The sequence below is a fragment of the Manis pentadactyla genome, chromosome 5, assembly GCF_030020395.1.
Source record: "Manis pentadactyla isolate mManPen7 chromosome 5, mManPen7.hap1, whole genome shotgun sequence".
NCBI classification, from domain to species: Eukaryota; Metazoa; Chordata; class Mammalia; order Pholidota; family Manidae; genus Manis; species Manis pentadactyla.
In genome coordinates, this window is record NC_080023.1 from 92,520,668 (window position 1) to 92,540,548 (window position 19,881).

Consider the following 19,881-nt stretch of genomic DNA (forward strand, 5'->3'; position numbering starts at 1 on the left):
GAAACTTATATAATTTGGTAGATCCTTTTTAAGAATAATAATAAAAAATTAGCAACACAAAATTATCATGGTAATGATTATTTAGAGGAGAAAATAAGTCATAAAAAACAAATGTTTTAAAAGTACCAAATCCTCAAAATAAAATATTTTTAAAAAATTAATTGCCCCTACACATCACCATGATACTTTTTTCTGATGGTGTTTTGGGTACATTCCCTTTAATGGGCTTTTCATAGGACAACAATTATATAATACTTTACACGGAGAGAATTAAAAACATGATTGTCTTTTCTCTAGCTTGCTGATTTGTTTTATATCACTCATAGTTTAGAAAAATGTTCCTAAGCTTTAGAACTCACTATTGGTAATGTTGCACCAATTCTTAGGATTGTCCTTGAATTTGGAAAAACCTCCATCAAGAGTTTTTTATATGGGACCTGTAATATTGGGAAGAATTGTCCACAGACCCGTTTGTGGGTCCATTCATTTCAAACGTCAATTCTTTATACTAACCATGTACTTCTGGTAACTTGGTTAGCAAACTGCCACAAGAGACCCTCTGGACACTGCAGATGGAAAGGGCTTCCTGGCGATTCCCTGTCCATGTGGTGGCTCAGCACAATAGACCTTTCGATGCACAACGAACTTCACCACAATGGATGGGAATCTTGATGAGACAGAAAATTACTCAATGTGAGTTGCTAGCTCCTAAAGTTTGCTTACATATTTTCAAACTGGAATCTCTGATCTTGTTTTTCAGAAAAAGAATTGTAAACAACTTTATTGAGGCATAATTTACATACCATAAATTTCACAAATCAGTTTTAGCAAATTTACAGACTTACGCAATGGTCTCCATAATCCAATTTAGAACATTTCCATCACCCAGAAAATATTTCCTCATGCTCATTTGCATCGCTCCCAACTCCACCTCCAGCCCCAGGCAACTACTAATTTACTTTCTGTCTCTATAGATTTGCCTTTCTGGACGTCTTATATAAATGGAGTCACACTGCTTGTTTGAAATGCCCTTCCTGTACCTATTTTGCATTTCTCTTTAGTCTTGACCTCTCTGATCCTTGATCTCAAGCATTTGACAAAAGCATTTTCTGTCTCTGCTTATTGTCTTCTTTCCTATGTTTACATCTCCCAGAGTTACTCAGTCACTGAGGGTGGAGACCGGGGGACCTGCCTTTCTCTCTTTTACGCTCAGTCCAGGAGACCAACTTCCTGAGACCTTGCCTCTCTCCAGACCCTGATGCTTTTTCCTTAGCACCACCCCCGCCCCTGCCCCGTCTCTCGCCCCTGGGGCTGGCATGCACAGACTGCTCCCAGAACACAGAGAACCCAGAATTAACAGCGAGATTGGAAAGGAACAGCTCGCAAGGTGTGAGCCATCCGCTCTCGCTCGTTTCAGACGGGGCTTCAGAGGCAGAGAGGCCGGTCAAGCATTCGCGCTGCCCCTCTGAGCCTAAGATGCGGCAGCGCGGTTCACTTGCGCTTGCTTTCCCTCCCTCTTTTTTTTTTTTTTTTGGTCGGAGGAAAGAAAACAGCCTGCGGCCGGGGAGTGTACGAAGACGCGGAGTGGGAAGCGGGGCACACCCTCGGTGAGCCCGCCCCCAGCCCGCGGCGCCGCGAGACGGGCTGCACGCTCTGCGAGCGCCGCTCCCCGCCGCTGCGCGCCGACCCGAGCGGACCCGCGCCCGGCAGGATGAGGCTCCCGTGGGGCCCCTGGCCGTGGCGCCCGCGGCTGCTGCGGCCGCGCACGCGCACGCCCCAGGTAGGAGAGTACGGCCCCGGGCGCGGGGATGGAAAGTTCGCGCGGGGCAACTTCGGCGGGAGCCAAAGCGGAGCGGCCCCGTGAGTTCTCTGCGTGTTGCTGGCCCTCCGGCTGCGCGCGCGAGGGGACCCGGGCAGGTGGTCGCCGGGGCTGCAGACGTGGGTCGCGAGGTCCAAAGTCAGTGTCACGCTCCGGGGCCGATGGGAGGAAAGGCCAGGGCGGCGGGGAGGCGCCGGCGCAGCAACTCGGCCAAGCCGGGGTGCAGGCCCGCGGAGCTGCGGCCCCAGGGGCGCTTCTCCGCGTCCGAACCGCGATCAGGGGTGAGTTCTCAGAGGCACTGTGCTGGGGCACCGGCGTGGCCGAGGGCGGCTGAGGAAATGGCAGGCACAGGGACTGCCCCGAGGGTGCCCTGTCGTAGGAAAGTGAAATTTCCTTTCGGAAAACCGAGAGCCCCTCCCTTTTAACGAGGGGAGAAAAACTCGCGTTTTGTTTCGAGACTCGGGAGACGGGTGAATCATGAGCGTGTGCTGTTGAGTAACAGCTGGCCGGACACAGTTGTATTGCGGCCCGGGTAGAACCGTTGCCTGAAGGAGGTGGGAGAGTGGATGTGCACGAAAACAGACAGGACGGGGAAAGTGCTGATTGTGATGGAGCCTGACAGGAGCCTTAACTCCGAGGCCGATGAGGAAAGAGCCTTTTAAAACGAGGCTTCCTGGGGTCTGTGTTTGGGGAGGGCTTTGAGTTTTAGTTCTCAACATCGCCCCCTCCCTCCATGAGATTAATTTCAGTTTGTTATTGACGAGAAAAATATTCTTTATTTTTTAGCTGAACACATGGGGAAAAAAAAGCAGAAAGTAAGCAAAGATATTATGTGTCATTTTTACTTCTTGTTTCCTTTTTCTTTTCCTCCACCCATCTCGGGACTTCAGAGTTAGGAATGATGGAGAAAATATTTAAATTCATTTTTAAAATGCCTTTCCTGAATGTTTGCAAGAGAATGAAGAAGGGTATTTTGCTACTGATTCCTAGAAAAAGGAGCAAACTCCTTAAAATGTAAAATAGTAGACTTAATAGAGTAATGAAGATAATAGGTATTTTCCACTTTGTGAAATTGTACTTTTACAGGTGTCGCACTTCACAGAGATTTACCAAACAGTAGAACAACCCACTGCAAGGACCCCGCCCCCCCTCACTATCCACCATTTAAACAGAAATTATTACTTCAGGTTTTTATGAAAGCCACTTGATATTTTGAGTAGAAATTTCTGTGCATCCCCAAACTGACTGCCTTTTCTTAAATTAGCAAGTCTAAGCCCTTTCTCCATGTTTCCTAGCTGACACTATCTAGAGTTGGTGCCATTGCAGGCATGTGGAGGATGTGGACGCTCTCTCAGAAGTAGAAAATGATACGGTGGGGCTTATTAGGCTTAATCACAGGGGATCAGTGGTTTGTCTTAAGAAGCCTTACATTTGACTTTCCAATTTGCAGATTTTGTTTAAGTCTCAGCTGTTTATGCTATTAAGTCAATTTGCTGACCTTTAGATGTGGAAATGTTTCCATCATTTTACTTGTCTGGTGAAAGACCCCTCAAAAAATAAAGACCAGTCTGTGAGTTTCTTTATATGCCTCTTTGAAATTGTGCCTTAAAGAAACTAGCAAATACCGTGGCTACTAAACCATTTTCTGCAAATCAAATTAACTAGCTGTAGGGACATTTTTCCTCCCAAGATCTCACTGTTTTGTGGTTGCCCATTTGACATGAAAAGTCCTGTGGCTAACGGCATGCATTATCTCTCTATATTTTTGCTACACTCAGAGTTCTAAAGCCTATGAGTTCGGGGGGGACGGCGGGGGGGAGTGCTATTTTTGAGCTGGCAGCTCATAAATTCCTAGTTTGCAAGGACTTGTCCTTAATAGTATCTCAGACAAGTGTCCTCAATTACATTAGGCCTTTTATGAAAGTATGTGTATATCTTGTAGGAGCATTTAGTGGTTTTAATTTAGAAGAAAGTTTGTCAACATGAATATGCTTGCTATAGCAGAATTGTGTTTTTTTTGTGTGTGTGTGAGGGCATCTCTCATATTTATTGATCAAATGGTTGTTAACAACAATATAATTCTGTATAGGGGAGTCAATGCTCAATGCACAATCATTAATCCACCCCAAGCCTAATTTTCTTCAGTCTCCAAACTTCTGAAGCATAACGAACAAGTTCTTACATGGAGAACAAATTCTTACATAGTGAATAAGTTACATAGTGAACAGTACAAGGGCAGTCATCACAGAAACTTTCGGTTTTGCTCATGCATTATGAACTATAAACAGTCAGTTCAAATATGAATACTCATTTGATTTTTATACTTGATTTATATGTGGATACCACATTTCTCTCTTTATTATTATTATTTTTAATAAAATGCTGAAGTGGTAGGTAGATACAAGATAAAGGTAGAAAACATAGTTTAGTGTTGTAAGAGAGCAAACGTAGATGATCAGGTGTCTGCCTGTAGACTATGTGTTAATCCAAGCTAGACAAGGGCCAGAATTGTGTTTTAAAGCACACATTTAGTCTGAAGTGTAAGAGAGCAAGAGCATGTGGTATTAGGTTGGTCCAGGCGTGGCCTGGTGGCCGTGCTCATGTCAGCAGCAGCATCTCTGCTCGTCAGCACTTCGCATGAGTGGTTGCCAGGCAGTCCATGGTTGCCACTGGCCTTTCTGTTCTTGAAGATAAAGCTTTGTGTGACTATTATGCCTGGTGAGTTATTTCCAAATAGAAAGCCCCTTACCTAATTGTGCCTTTCTTAATCTGGGTTTTCTGCTCTTATTTTGAGAAAGTCATTGGCATGATTTCAGGCCCCAAATAAAGCATTTGAATCCATACATAAGCTATGTTTAAAACTCGAGAAAGTCAAGAGTACTCTGTAGAGAAGTTTAAGTATTAGTATGTTTTTTTAGCATTTACAAACAAAGCATATGCACGCTTTAATCCCACCACCAAATGTTAATTTAGAAATTGTTTTCATATTTTGAACTTAAAGCAGCACTCATGTTAGACACTTTCCTACCTTTCTTCCTCATGTGTTTGTAATTGGTACACTGTGGGGAAAATGGAAGCCAGGATCCTCACCTAACGCTACACTACTTGATGATGTAATTGGCCAAATGCTAGGCTACTGCTCCCACACCTATAGGCAATGAGCTATTATTGACTGAGTCACTATATAAAGAGCTCTGCCCAGTGTTCTGGGTGGAGGCAGAGATGGAGGAGAATTACGTACCTGCAGACTGCTGGATGCAGATATGATCCTAGTGCTCAGCCTACCATGAGAATAAAGCCAGGTATAAACCCCTTTACACTAAAAAGTTCTATTGTCATTTCTTGGTCTCACTGAATACCTAGTGAACTTGCCCAGAGCTGAAACCCTCAGGCAAGGCACACACTGTATTCTGTAACACTGGTTTCAGAGCTCTTTCCTAAGGCTAGCAATTAGTTCTATGTTGCTGGTTGTATTTAACTATACAAAAGAGGATGCTTTAGTGGTAAAGTGATCCTAGACCAGTCTGTTAAATATTAAACATTATCACCTTTGCAGCACTTAAAGTATTACTGCTGGGGTAGTTTTTGTTTCTGGATTTTACTATTTATTGCAACCTAACAGTATCAGTGCTCTTTTACAGTAAAGTCTAAGATAGGAAATCATTTTATATCTTGGCATATATCCCTATGAAACTAAGGTAGAAAACCTGAGACTAAATATTGGTTGATCTAATTGCTATAGGAACTAAATGTGCTGAGGTCACAGAATAGAAATGAGCTGCTAGTTTAGTTTGTGTTAGGCAGTTGCAGCATCTCAGTGCTGACCTGGCCCTGTCACCACTTAACTCCCTGAACTTAACCAACTCGTCAACTCTAGTTGGGTCTGTTTTGCCCACTTTTCAAAATAAGGAAACTTGTCTTATTGGTCTCAAAGACCTTTTCCATCTCTAAAATTTCCACATTATTATTTTACCAGGGAATGTAAATATACTAATGAATAAAATACTGTCAGTGTCAGAATGGTTATCTTTTTTTTTTTTTGGTAGATAATTATTTTTTATTGAAGGGTAGTTGACACACAGTATTACATTACATTAGTTTCAGGTGTACAAAATAGTGATTCAACATTTATATACATGACAATTCTAGGTACCAGCTATCACCATACCAAGCTGTTACAATATCTTGACTATATTCATTACATCCCGGTTACTTATTATTTTACCATTGGAAGTGTGTACTTTTTTTTTTGTTTGTTTGTGAGGGCATCTCTCATATTTATTGATAAAATGGTTGTTAACAACAATAAAATTCTGTATAGGGGAGTCAATGCTCAATGCACAATCATTAATCCACCCCAAGCCTAATTTTCATCAGTCTCCAATCTTCTGAGGCATAACAAACACGTTCTTACATGGAGAACAAATTCTTACATAGTGAATAAGTTCTTACATGGTGAACAGTGCAAGGGCAGCCATCACAGAAACCTTCGGTTTTGCTCATGCATTATGACCTATAAACAGTCAGTTCAAATATGAATACTCATTTGATTTTTATACTTGATTTATATGTGGATACATTTCTCTCTTTATTATTATTATTTTTAATAAAATGCTGAAGTGGTAGGTAGATACAAGATAAAGGTAGAAAACAGTTTAGTGTTGTAAGAGAGCAAATGTAGATGATCAGGTGTGTGCCTGTAGACTATGTGTTAATCCAAGCTAGACAAGGGCAATAAAACATCCATGTATGCAGAAGATTTCTCTCAGAACAGGAGGGCGGAGGTTCTAAGCCTCACCTCTGCTGATCCCCAATTTCTCACCTGATGACCCCCCTGCGACTGTGCCTGTCTTAGGTTTTTCCTCCCTTGAGGAATCTTACCCGTCTCTGGCTAACCAGTCATCTTCCGGGGCCATACAGGGAAATGTAAAGTTGGTAAGTGAGAGAGAAGCCTTATTGTTTGAAATGGTTAGCTTTTTGTTTCTTTGCATATTTATGCCCTGTAGCTTCTATGCCCAGCATTTGTCTTGAGGTATCTTTACCACTTGGAAGAATTATGATACTCGGTAAATTTGATATGAGGCACGAATTCTATTTAAGGGTTGTAATTAGGAAGGAAGAAGAAAAGCTATAGAAGTAGCAGGCGGAAGAAAACCTGGGAAGATTGATTATTTCTTTGACATATCTTCTTGTAGAGTAACTTCAGCATGTATAGGTTTTAAGCTACTACTTAAATTGCACGCACAGATTAACATGATAGGAGTAGAGTTACATAACCAAAGCATACCTGTAATTACCAGCCATCTCCAGTGAAACCAAGAAAACCAGTTAGGCACCTTAGGCATTTGTGAAAACTTATCTACGATATGGTGGATATTGTCCAACTGAACTTGAACAGTCTGAGAGAAATCAGACAAATTAAAACAGTCCATTCCTGGGGACTGCTCACATCCCATATGTTCTTTTAACAGTAAATAGTCTGTAGTTGTAAGATTTTGGAGAGCTACAATTTGCACTTCTCCTAATTCTTGGTTGACTTCCAACAGTATAGATCCAGTCAAATTTGCTGTTTTACTGTATGCACAGGCCAGCTTAGGTATCTCCTTCCTCATTCCCATGGCAAGTCCAGGAACTGGTGGGATGAGTGCATCTACAGCTGTAGCAGTGCGTGGATCTTTGTTGGGGCTTTTTGATGATCATCTTCTGGCATGATCTTCCAGAGAGTGCTGATGTTGGAAGTTCTCTTTCATATTGTATCTTAGTTCATTTTCAGGGTAGCCCAATTAGGCTTTGATCTTCTGTATAAACGCAAACAGACCCTTTGCCTACACTTTTATATGCCCTTTATACCCTTGTGTAGAACTCATTGGAGGTTAACACACAGGAACTGCCCCTTTTTTTTTCTTTTGGTATCACTAATCTACACTTACATGATGAATATTATGTTTACTAGGCTCTCCCCTATACCAGGTCCCCCCTATAAACCCCTTTACAGTCACTGTCCATCAGCATAGCAAAATGTTGTAGAATCACTACTTGCCTTCTCTGTGTTGTACAGCCCTCCCTTTTCTCCCACCCCCCCATGCATGCTAATCTTAATACCCCCCTACTTCTCCCCCCGCCTTATCCCTCCCTACCCACCCATCCTCCCCAGTCCCTTTCCCTTTGGTACCTGTTAGTCCATTCTTGAGTTCTGTGATTCTGCTGCTGTTTTGTTCCTTCAGTTTTTCCTTTGTTCTTATATTCCACAGATAAGTGAAATCATTTGGTATTTCTCTTTCTCCGCTTGGCTTGTTTCACTGAGCATAATACCCTCCAGCTCCATCCATGTTGCTGCAAATGGTTGGATTTTCCCTTTTCTTATGACTGAGTAGTATTCCATTGTGTATATGTACCATATCTTCTTTATCCATTCATCTATCGATAGACATTTAGGTTGCTTCCAATTCTTGGCTATTGTAAATAGTGCTGCGATAAACATAGGGGTGCACTGATCTTTCTCATACTTGATTGCTGCATTCTTAGGGTAAATTCCTAGGAGTGCAATTCCTGGGTCAAATGGTAGGTCTGTTTTGAGCATTTTGATGTACCTCCATACTGCTTTCCACAATGGTTGAACTAACTTACATTCCCACCAGCAGTGTAGGAGGGTTCCCCTTTCTCCACAGCCTCATCAACATTTGTTGTTGTTTGTCTCTTGGATGGCAGCCATCCTTACTGGTGTGAGGTGATACCTCATTGTAGTTTTAATTTGCATTTCTCTGATAATTAGCGATGTGGAGCATCTTTTCATGTGTCTGTTGGCCATCTGTATTTCTTTTTTGGAGAACAGTTCATCTGCCCATTTTTTAATTGGGTTATTTGTTTTTTGTTTGTTGAGGCGTGTGAGCTCTTTATATATTCTGGATGTCAAGCCTTTATCGGATGTGTCATTTTCAAATATATTCTCCCATACTGTAGGGTTCCTTTTTGTTCTATTGATGGTGTCTTTTGCTGTACAGAAGATTTTCAGCTTAATATAGTCCCACTTGTTCATTTTTGCTGTTGTTTTCCTTGCCCGGGGAGATATGTTCAAGAAGAGGTCACTCATGTTTATGTCTAAGAGGTTTTTGCCTATGTTTTCTTCCAAGAGTTTAATGGTTTCATGACTTACATTCAGGTCTTTGATCCATTTTGAGTTTACTTTTGTATATGGGGTTAGACAATGGTCCAGTTTCATTCTCCTACATGTAGCTGTCCAGTTTTGCCAGCACCATCTGTTGAAGAGACTGTCATTTCGCCATTGTATGTCCATGGCTCCTTTATCAAATATTAATTGACCATATATGTCTGGGTTAATGTCTGGATTCTCTAGTCTGTTCCATTGGTCTGTGGCTCTGCTCTTGTGCCAGTACCAAATTGTCTTGATTACTATGGCTTTATAGTAGAGCTTGAAGTTGGGGAGTGAGATCCCCCCTACTTTATTCTTTCTCAGGATTGCTTTGTCTATTCGGGGTCTTTGGTGTTTCCATATGAATTTTTGAATTATTTGTTCCAGTTCATTGAAGAATGTTGCTGGTAGTTTCATAGGGATTGCATCAAATCTGTATATTGCTTTGGGCAGGATGGCCATTTTGACGATATTAATTCTTCCTAGCCACGAGCATGGGATGAGTTTCCTTCTGTTAGTGTCCCCTTTAATTTCTCTTAAGAGTGACTTGTAGTTTTCAGAGTATAAGTCTTTCACTTCTTTGGTTAGGTTTATTCCTAGGTATTTTATTTTTTTTGTTGCAATTGTGAATGGAGTTGTTTTCCTGATTTCTCTTTCTGTTGGTTCATTGTTAGTGTATAGGAAAGCCACAGATTTCTGTGTGTTGATTTTGTGTCCTGCAACTTTGCTGTATTCCGATATCAGTTCTAGTAGTTTTGCAGTGGAGTCTTTAGGGTTTTTTATGTACAGTATCATGTCATCTGCAAATAGTGACAGTTTTACTTCTTCTTTACCAATCTGGATTCCTTGTATTTCTTTGTTTTGTCTGATTGCCATGGCTAGGACCTCCAGTACTATGTTAAATAACAGTGGAGAGAGTGGGCATCCCTGTCTAGTTCCCGATCTCAGAGGAAATGCTTTCAGCTTCTCGCTGTTCAATATAATGTTGGCTGTGGGTTTGTCATAGGTGGCCTTTATTATGTTGAGGTACTTGCCCTCTATTCCCATTTTGCTGAGAGTTTTTATCATGAATGGATGTTGAACTTTGTCAAATGCTTTTTCAGCATCTATGGAGATGATCATGTGGTTTTTGTCTTTCTTTTTGTTGATGTGGTGGATGATGTTGATGGACTTTCGAATGTTGTACCATCCTTGCATCCCTGGGATGAATCCCACTTGGTCATGGTGTATGATCCTTTTGATGTATTTTTGAATTCGGTTTGCTAATATTTTGTTGAGTATTTTTGCATCTACGTTCATCAGGGATATTGGTCTGTAGTTTTCTTTTTTGGTGGGGTCTTTGCCTGGTTTTGGTATTAGGGTGATGTTAGCTTCATAGAATGAGTTTGGGAGTATCCCCTCCTCCTCTATTTGTTGGAAATCTTTAAGGAGAATGGGTATTATGTCTTCCCTGTATGTCTGATAAAATTCCGTGGTAAATCCATCTGGCCCGGGGGTTTTGTTCTTTGGTAGTTTTTTTATTACTGCTTCAATTTCATTGCTGGTAATTGGTCTGTTTAGATTTTCTGTTTCTTTCTGGGTCAGTCTTGGAAGGTTGTATTTTTCTAGGAAGTTGTCCATTTCTCCTAGGTTTCCCAGCTTGTTAGCATATAGGTTTTCATAGTATTCTCTGATAATTCTTTGTATTTCTGTGGGGTCCGTCGTGATTTTTCCTTTCTCGTTTCTGATACTGTTGATTTGTGTTGACTCTCTTTTCTTCTTAATAAGTCTGGCTAGAGGCTTATCTATTTTGTTTATTTTCTCGAAGATCCAGCTCTTGGTTTCATTGATTTTTGCTATTGTTTTATTCTTGTCAATTTTATTTATTTCTTCTCTGATCTTTATTATGTCCCTCCTTCTGCTGACCTTAGGCCTCATTTGTTCTTCTTTTTCCAATTTTGATAATTGTGACATTAGACCATTCATTTGGGATTGTTCTTCCTTTTTAAAATATGCTTGGATTGCTATATACTTTCCTCTTAAGGCTGCTTTTGCTGTGTCCCACGGAAGTTGGGGCTTAGTGTTGTTGTTGTCATTTGTTTCCATATATTGCTGGATCTCCATTTTGATTTGGTCATTGATCCATTGATTATTTAGGAGCATGTCGTTAAGCCTCCATGTGTTTGTGAGCCTCTTTGCTTTCTTTGTACAGTTTATTTCTAGTTTTATGCCTTTGTGGTCTGAAAAGTTGGTATGATTTCAATCTTTTAGAATTTTCTGAGGCTCTTTTTGTGGCCTAGTATGTGGTCTATTCTGGAGAATGTTCCATGTGCACTTGAGAAGAATGTATATCCTGTTGCTTTTGGATGTAGAGTTCTATAGATGTCTATTAGGTCCATCTGCTCTACTGTGTTTTTCAGTGCTTCCATGTCCTTACTATTTTCTGCCCAGTGGATCTATCCTTTGGGGTGAGTGGTGTGTTGAAGTCTCCTAGAATGAATGCATTGCAGTCTATTTCCCCCTTTAGTTCTTTTAGTATTTGTTTTACATATGCTCGTGCTCCTGTGTTGGGTGCATATATATTTAGAATGGTTATATCCTCTTGTTTGACTGAGCCCTTTATCATTATGTAGTGTCCTTCTTTATCTCTTGTTACTTTCTTTGTTTTGAAGTCTATTTTGTCTGATATTAGTACTGCAACCCCTGCTTTCTTTTCGCTGTTGTTTGCTTGAAATATGTTTTTCCATCCCTTGACTTTTAGTCTGTACATGTCTTTCGGTTTGAGGTGAGTTTCTTGTAAGCAGCATATAGATGGGTCTTGCTTTTTTATCCATTCTGTTACTCTGTGTCTTTTGATTGGTGCATTCAACCCATTAACATTTAGGGTGACTATTGAAAGATATGTACTTATTGCCATTGCAGGCTTTAAATTCGTGGTTACCAAAGGTTCAAGGTTAGCCTCTTTTGTATCTTACTGCCTAACTTAGCTTGCTTATTGAGCTGTTATATACACTGTCTGGAGATTCTTTTCTTCTCTCCCTTCTTATTCCTCCTCCTCGATTCTTCATATGTTGGGTGTTTTGTGCTGTGCTCTTTCTAGGAGTGCTCCCATCTAGAGCAGTCCCTGTAAGATGTTCTGTTGAGGTGGTTTGTGGGAAGAAAATTCCCTCAGCTTTTGTTTGTCTGGGAATTGTTTAATCCCACCGTCATATTTGAATGATAGTCGTGCTGGATACAGTATCCTTGGTTCAAGTCCCTTCTGTTTCATTGTATGAAATATATCATGCCATTCTCTTCTGGCCTGTAGGGTTTCTGTCAAGAAGTCTGATGTTAGCCTGATGGGTTTTCCTTTATAGGTGACCTGTTTCTCTCTAGCTGGCTTTAAAACTCTTTCCTTGTCCTTGATCTTTGCCATTTTAATTATTATGTGTCTTGGTGTTGTCCTCCTTGGATCCTTTCTGTTGGGGGTTCTGTGTATTTCCGTGGTCTGTTCGATTATTTCCTCCCCCAGTTTGGGGAAGTTTTCAGCAATTATTTCTTCTAAGATACTTTCCATCTCTTTTCCTCTCTCTTCTTCTTCTGGAACCCCTATAGTATGGATATTGTTCCTTTTGGATTGGTCACACAGTTCTCTTAATATTGTTTCATTCCTGGGGATCCTTTTGTCTCTCTCTATGTCAGCCTCTATGCATTCCTGTTCTCTGGTTTCAATTCCATCAATGGCCTCTTGCATCCTATCCATTCTGCTTATAAACCCTTCCAGAGTTTGTTTCATTTCTGTGATCTCCTTTCTGGCATCTGTGATCTCCTTCCGGACTTCATCCCATTTCTCTTGCGTATTTCTCTGCATGTCCATCAGCATGTTTATGATTCTTATTTTGAATTCTTTGTCAGGAAGCCTTGTTAGGTCTGTCTCCTTCTCTGGTGTTGTCTCTGTGATCTTTGTCTGCCTGTAGCTTTGCCTTTTCATGGTGATAGGAATAGTTTGCAGAGCTGGGACGAGTGACAGCTGGAAGAACTTCCCTTCTTGTTGGTTTGTGGCCCTCCTCTCCTGGGAGAACAGCGACCTCTAGTGGCTTTTGCTGGGCAGCTGGGCGCAGACAGGGTTTCTGCTTTCTGCCCGGCTGCTATGGAGTTTATCTCCGCTGTTGCTGTGGGCGTGGCCTGGTTCAGGCTTCTGCTCCAAAGTGGTGGAGTCGCATTGGAGGGGGAGTGGCTTGGAGGCTATTTAACTCCGTAAGGGGCCTCCGTGCTCCCTGCAGCCCAGGGGTTAGGGTGCCCAGAGATCCCCTGATTCCCTACCTCTGGATTAAGTGTCCTCCCCTGCCCCTTTAAGACTCCCAAAAAGCACCTGCCAAAACAAAACAATGACCACAAAAAAAAAAATTTTTTTAATTAAAAAAAAAATTTTTTTAATTAAAAAAAAAAAAAGGTGGCCGCTCGTTTTTCTTTATTCTCCGGCGCCAGCCTCAGGCATCTGCTCACCGGTCTTGCTGCCCTGTTTCCCTAGTATTGGGGTCCCTATCCCTTTAAGACTTCCAAAAAGTGCTCGCCAAACAAAACAGCAAAAAAAAAATGGTCGCTCGCTTTTCTGGTGTCCTCCGGCGCCAGGCCTCCCATGCCCGCTCACTGTTCTTGCTGCCCTGTTTTCCTAGTATTCAGGGCCCTGCAGTCTGGCCCGGATGGCTGGGACTGGGTGTTCGGCAGCCCTGGGCTCCGTCTCCCTCCCGCTCTGCCTGCTCTTCTCCCGCCGGGAGCTGGGGGGATGGGCGCTCGACTCCTGCTGGGCCAGGGCTTGTATCTTACCCCCTTCGCAAGGCGCTGGATACTCTCAGGTGCGGATGTGGTCTGGATATTGTCCTGTGTCCTCTGGTCTTTATTCTAGGAAGGGTTGTCTTTTTTATATTTTTATAGATATATGTGGTTTTGGGAGGAGATTTCCGCTGCTCTACTCACGCCGCCATCTTCCGCCCATCAGAATGGTTATCTTAATGGTTGAAAAATTCTCTCATGATCTTAGGCAGGCAGTGGAGTGGCAGTTTTACCTAGTAATTGTAATAACTCTTTGTCCTATAAAAAGAAATTGAAATTTATTTGATAGGGTGAGCATGTCATAATAGAATAGATTAAGCCTTGCTGTAATACTTTGTCATTATTTTCATCTGGGAACTGTTGCTTATTTAGGAGTATTTAGTATTAGAGCCCTAAAACCATTATATAATGGACATCCTGAGCTGAGCTACAGGCTATAAAACAGTAGGTAATAAAACAGCCTTATCTCAGCCATATTCTAGAAATGTCTTTTTAAATGCCACTTAATTTGCCACAGTATTCATTTTTAACAAACCAGCTCACTGTTCTCTAAACTGTGTGTTTAGACTGTATAGTAGGGGATCTCTCACCCAAATATTTTTACTGAATTTTTGACATTGTAATCCGTTTTAAGAAACAGCCCTATGAAACAGGGTAGGCAATTAAAAGTTGCCCTTCCAGAGGCCCACCGAATAAATTGCTTCTTAGTCTTGGTGTTAGAGTTGTGGGTTCCCCCACCTCCCTGGCAGATGTGGGGTCACTGTTCACCCAGTGAAGTGAATAGCTGGTGGTGGTCTCCGCACTGGCTGCCAGAAATGCCAGGATCACATTTTCAACCCACCTTCTAATGAGTATGAAAGACTTCATGAGTTGCTTTTTATGTATTCACCATACTCATGGTTTCACCTTCTCTACTTTCATTTTTTCTTCTATTCATATCACCACCCATTTTTTCTATAATCTTTTAATGGGGAAAAGTGATATATAAATAAGGTTTAAGAAATTTCAAAAATCAGCACTTTAGTGTTTGAACTGACATATTTGAGGTAGTACACTGTGGACGTGTGGCAAGCCAGTGTCTCTCTTGCTCATGCAGTCTCCTTGGCGCTTCACCCATGGAAAGTGCTCAAAAAATATTGATTGCATTGAATTGAGTCTGTAGGAACTAATTTGAATGCTATCGTTCTCTCTTTCTACAGAAATGTGCTGCTGTCATCTTTTTCCTTCCTTACCCTCTTCATCTTTTCCTAAAACTTCCCATTTCCTTGCTGCCCTCCACTCTGCTCACCTGAGTTAAGATGTCATTTGTGTCAACTACCAAGGCCTGTAAACCTCTTTATTCCCAGAGTTTTCTATTTCATTAACTCATAAAGGACATTACTTGCTTTTGCATAATTTTACCTCGATTACAGTTCATCATAAAGAGAATAGAAAGCATTGGCAGTCCGGGCTTTTGTTTGGCAGCTCTTTTGGGGGATAATTAGATTTCTATCTAGGATTCATGGTATCGGTGAGAAATGAGGTGGGAAATCTGCACTGTAAACGCATTCCAATGGGGAGAATCTCCGTGAGTAGATTTAAGGGCAAGAAACAGGGAGCAGAGAAAGGAGGCACAAGAGATGGAGCTAAAGTAGAAATTTCTGTAGCCTGTGAGCAGAAACAAAAAGTATCAAAAAACCCTGAACCTCATTCAAGAGACTGACAGGTGCACAAAGCTTTATGGTGGCAGACTTTCTAGGGAGGAAATAGTCTTTGAGATTGGCAGGGGTCAACACCCCACAAGTATGAGTTCTACGTAGGGACTTACGATATTTATTAGATTGAGTAGATGGTCTGAGTTCTAAAACTGCTGTGGACACAGGTGGTAATCCAATTAAATTCAACTCCACTGGGAATTCTCAGTACTTTTGTTGTGGACAGAGTGTTTTTATAATGAGTGCACTGCTCAGATCACATTTGTGGGCTAAGATGAATTAGCTAATTTTCTAGCATAACCATAAGGAAGCAGTTACCGTTCTTTTTAAGAAATCTTTGTTTTCCTGACAGTGTATGTTTATGTTCCTGTTCCTGTGTGGCTGTCCATTTGTTAAATACTTTGTTTTTGGTGTATGAGTTTCCCTAGTAGGCTGAGTGATGTATTTGAAGAGGGGATTTTAAAAGGTGTTGGTGCATAACTGCTCTTTCTGCTAGTAGTGCAGCTGGAATACAAGCATGCGTTTTTATTAGGCTGACAGTAATGTGACCATAAACCTGGGGGAAAAAACATTTGTTTTAAATATTTGCAAACAGATCAACATAGCACTGGCTTGCCAAGACCTTCTTAGAGGATATTTGTTGTGTCATTTTAGAGTTTGATAACTCATTTCTGCAAATCTGCTTTGGGAAAGTTTCAGATAATGTATAATATTTTTTTTTCACTTTTCAGGAAAAAATATGGTTTCTTTTGACCTTGTAAATACCCTTTTATGGGTTTGTTTAGTGAAAGCAAGGTAAGCAAGCTTTAAAACATAAACTATAGTTGATCCAGAAATCATGGTGTGGCCTAATCCTTCCTGTCCCTCTGTGTCCTCCATGCCTCTGAGTCCCTCAGTCCCACGATACTGGACTAATACCTCTTCTTGTGGCTTGTCCCTGTTGGTGTGTATGAGGCTCCCCAGGCCTCTGAATTCTACTCTTCCTCCAAGGCTGAATTCCAGTACCCACTCCCCTCATGTACCCCCCAGTTTTGATGAGGTCTCTGCAGGTCTCGGCCAGCAGAATGAATTACACTTTCTTTTCCACTCCCACAGTACATACAGCACTGTCTTCATCCCACCATGTGTTACATAGGTAGCTGTGCTCATATAATTTTCCAGCCCAGATTATCTCAACACTTCGTGGTCACAACTATTTTTCCTTGCCTCTGATGGCCCCTACTCTGCCACAGTGGGTGCACAGTAAATTCTCGTTGCTTGCAGGAATGAAATGGATGAAAGAACTAAATATTAGAGTTCCTTAATGGTGTGTTCTCTTCAGGTCTTACGTTCTCTATTTCTTCTATTATTTTGGTTTCAAGTGTACAACACAGTGATTCAACAGGTACACACATTATTAAATCCAACTAGTGCAGTTACTGTTAACATAGAAAGATGTTATAGAACCATTGGCTATATTCTGCATATGCACTTCTGTCCCCGTGACCAGCTTATATTATGATTGAGAATTATTGTGCCCTCTTATCCCCCTCCCCCTTCGCATGGTAACCACCAGTCACTTCTCAGTGAGTCTCTTCTGTGAGTCTACTGCTGTTTTATTCATTTTGTGTTTTAGATTCTACAAGTAAAGTGAAATCATATGGTATTTGTCTTTTTCCTCCTGGTTTATTTCACTGAGCATAATACCCTCAGGTCCATCCATATTGTTGCAAATAGCAGGATTTCTTTTCTTTTTATGGCAGATTGATATTCCATTGTGTGTATGTACCACATCCTCTTTATCCATTCACCTATTGATGGACAGTTTGGTTGCTTCCATTTCTTGGCTATTGTGAATAAAGAAGCAATAAACATAGGGATGTATATATCTTTTCAAATCAGAGAATTTATTTCCTTTGAATAAATTCCTAGGAGTGGAGTTACTGGGTCATATGGTATTTCTATTTTTAGTTTTTTGAGGAACCTCCATACTGCTCTCCACAGTGGCTGCACTAATTTCCATTGCCACCAACAGGGTAGGAGGGTTCCCCTTTCTCCACATCCTCCCCAACACTTGTTGTTTCTTGCCTTTTGAATAGTGGCCATTCTAACTGGTGTGAGGTGATACCTCATTGTGGTTTTGATTTGCATTTCCCTGATGATTAGCAAGGTGGAGTATCTTTTCATGTGCTTGTTGTGCAACCTTATGTCTTCTTTGGAAAAATGTTGATTCAGTTCCTCTGCCCATTTTTTAATTGGGTTATTTGTTTTTTTGGTGTTGAGGTATATGAGTTCTTTATCTATTTTGGATGTTAACCCCTTGTCGGATGTGTCATTTATGAATATATTCTCCTGTACTGTAGGATGCCTTTTTGTTCTGTTGATGGTATCCTTTGTTGTATAGAAGGTTTTTAGTTTGATGTAGTCCCACGTGTTCATTTATGATTTTTTTACCCTTGTCCCAGGACACAATTTTTTGTGTCCTGAAAAAAATTGCTTGTTTTGTTTGAGACTTTTGGCTATGTTTTCTAAGAGTTTTGTGGTTTCATGTCTTACTTTTAGGTCTTTAATCCATTTTGAGTTTACTTTTGTGTATGGAGTCAGGCAGTACTCAGTTTCACTCTCTTGCCTGTAACTGTCCAGTTTTCCCAACACCATGTACTGAAGAAACTATCTTTTCCCCATTATATTTTCATGGCTCCTTTGTCATATATTAACTGACCGTATATATGGATGGGTTTCTGAGCTCTCTATTCTGATCCACTGATCTGTGGGTCTGTTCTTGTGCCAGTGCCATGCTGTTTTAATCACTGCAGCTTTGTACTATAACTTGAAGTCAGAGAGCATTATCCCCCCAGCTTTTTTCTTAAGATTGCTTTGGCTATTTTCAATCTTTTGTGGTTACATCTAAAATTTAGGATTGTTTGCTCTTGTTCATTGAGAAATGTCTTTGGTATTTTGATGATTGGAGACTTTTAAAAATTAATCAAAATAATCTTTACATGTATTGTATTTTCTGTTAAAGCGGTAATCTTAAATCATATTTTGATTTATTTCAGTTACACTTTCACATCAGGAATTTTAAAGCATATAAACTATGTAAAGGCAGCCTGGAATATAAATATTTTCTTGGCTGTTCTTTTAAAAAATGTTTAATTGAGGTATATGACATACATTCTATTAGTTTCAGATATACAACATAATGATATTTGTATATACTGCAAAATGATTGAGGACAGTAAGTCTAGTTAACATTTGTCACTTTAACATAGTTACAGACTTTTTTTCTTGTAACGAGAACTTTTAGGATATATTCTCTTAGCAACTTACGAATATGGAATAAAGTATTATTAACTACAGTCACCATGCTGTACATTACATCCCCAGAACTTATTTTACATCTGGAAATTTGTACCTTTTAACCCCTTTCACCCATTCCCTCTGCCTCTGGCAACCACAGTCTGGTCTCTGTATCTGTTAACTTGTTTTTTGTTTGTTTCTTACTTAACATATAAGTGAGATCATATGGTATTTGTCTTTCTCTATCTGACTTATAATGCTTCAGGGTCCATTTTGTCACAAATTGCAAAGTTTCATTTTTTTATGGTTGAATAAAATTCTGTATGTATACACACACAGCACATTTGTTTTATCCATTCATCTGTCAGTGGTTACTGGGCATTTAGGTAGTTTTCATATCTGGGCTGTTATAAATAATGCTGCAATGAACATGGGGGTTGTAGGGAAAATGAAAGTTCCTATGGCCAAGATCCTCATCTGACCCTAAACTACTTGATGATGTAATTGGCCTACTGCTAGGCTGCTGCTTCCACATCTGTTGGCAATGAGCCATCATTGCCGGGGTTACTGTATAAAGAGCTCCTCCCAGTGCTCTGCTGAAAGGCCGAGACAGAGGTGGGCTTGCTGCATGCGCACCGTCCCAGAGGCAGATGTGATTCTAGCACTAAAAATGCCACCTGCCACCATGAGACTAAAGCTTGATTTAACCCTTTTTACCTCTAATGTTCAGTTGTTATTTGGTCTCACAGAATCTGGAGTGAACTTGCCTGGGGGCAGTTCCCCTTCAGGCGAGACAGGGTGCAAATATCTTTTCAAGTAAGTGTTTTTGTTTTCTTCAGATAAATACCCAGAAGTGGAATTGCTGGATCATATGGTAGTTCTGTTTTTAATTTTTTACCCTCCATACTGTTTTCCATAGAGGCTGCACCAGCTTAAGTTCTCACCAGCAGTGCACAAGGGTTCCCTTTTCTTCACATCCTTGTCAACACTTGTTATTTCTTATCTTCTTGATAACAGTTTTGGCTGTTCTTAAAAAGGTGGAGTTGATTTAGGAGGATTGTTTACTTGTGAGGAAGGCAGCACTTGTCTCCACAGACAAGGACTTTCCTAAATGAGATTCTTAGAGTGTTAGATCATATTGGTTTTAG

General features: G+C 40.8%; 1 protein-coding gene across 2 annotated transcripts in view; it reads left to right on the plus strand.

The window, feature by feature from the left end:
* The first annotated feature begins 1,309 nt into the window (after positions 1-1,309).
* MCUB (mitochondrial calcium uniporter dominant negative subunit beta) overlaps positions 1,310-19,881 on the plus strand; it is a 93,577-nt gene continuing 75,005 nt past the window's right edge. Inside the window, exon 1 of one of the 2 annotated variants that reach the window (XM_036920893.2) lies at positions 1,310-1,780. In XM_036920893.2, the coding sequence (XP_036776788.2) occupies positions 1,712-1,780 (69 nt within the window). In that variant the 5' untranslated portion in view covers positions 1,310-1,711. Of the gene's footprint in view, positions 1,781-1,866; positions 2,101-19,881 lie in introns of those variants that run through there. The other variant, XM_057502526.1, reaches the window with a different exon arrangement.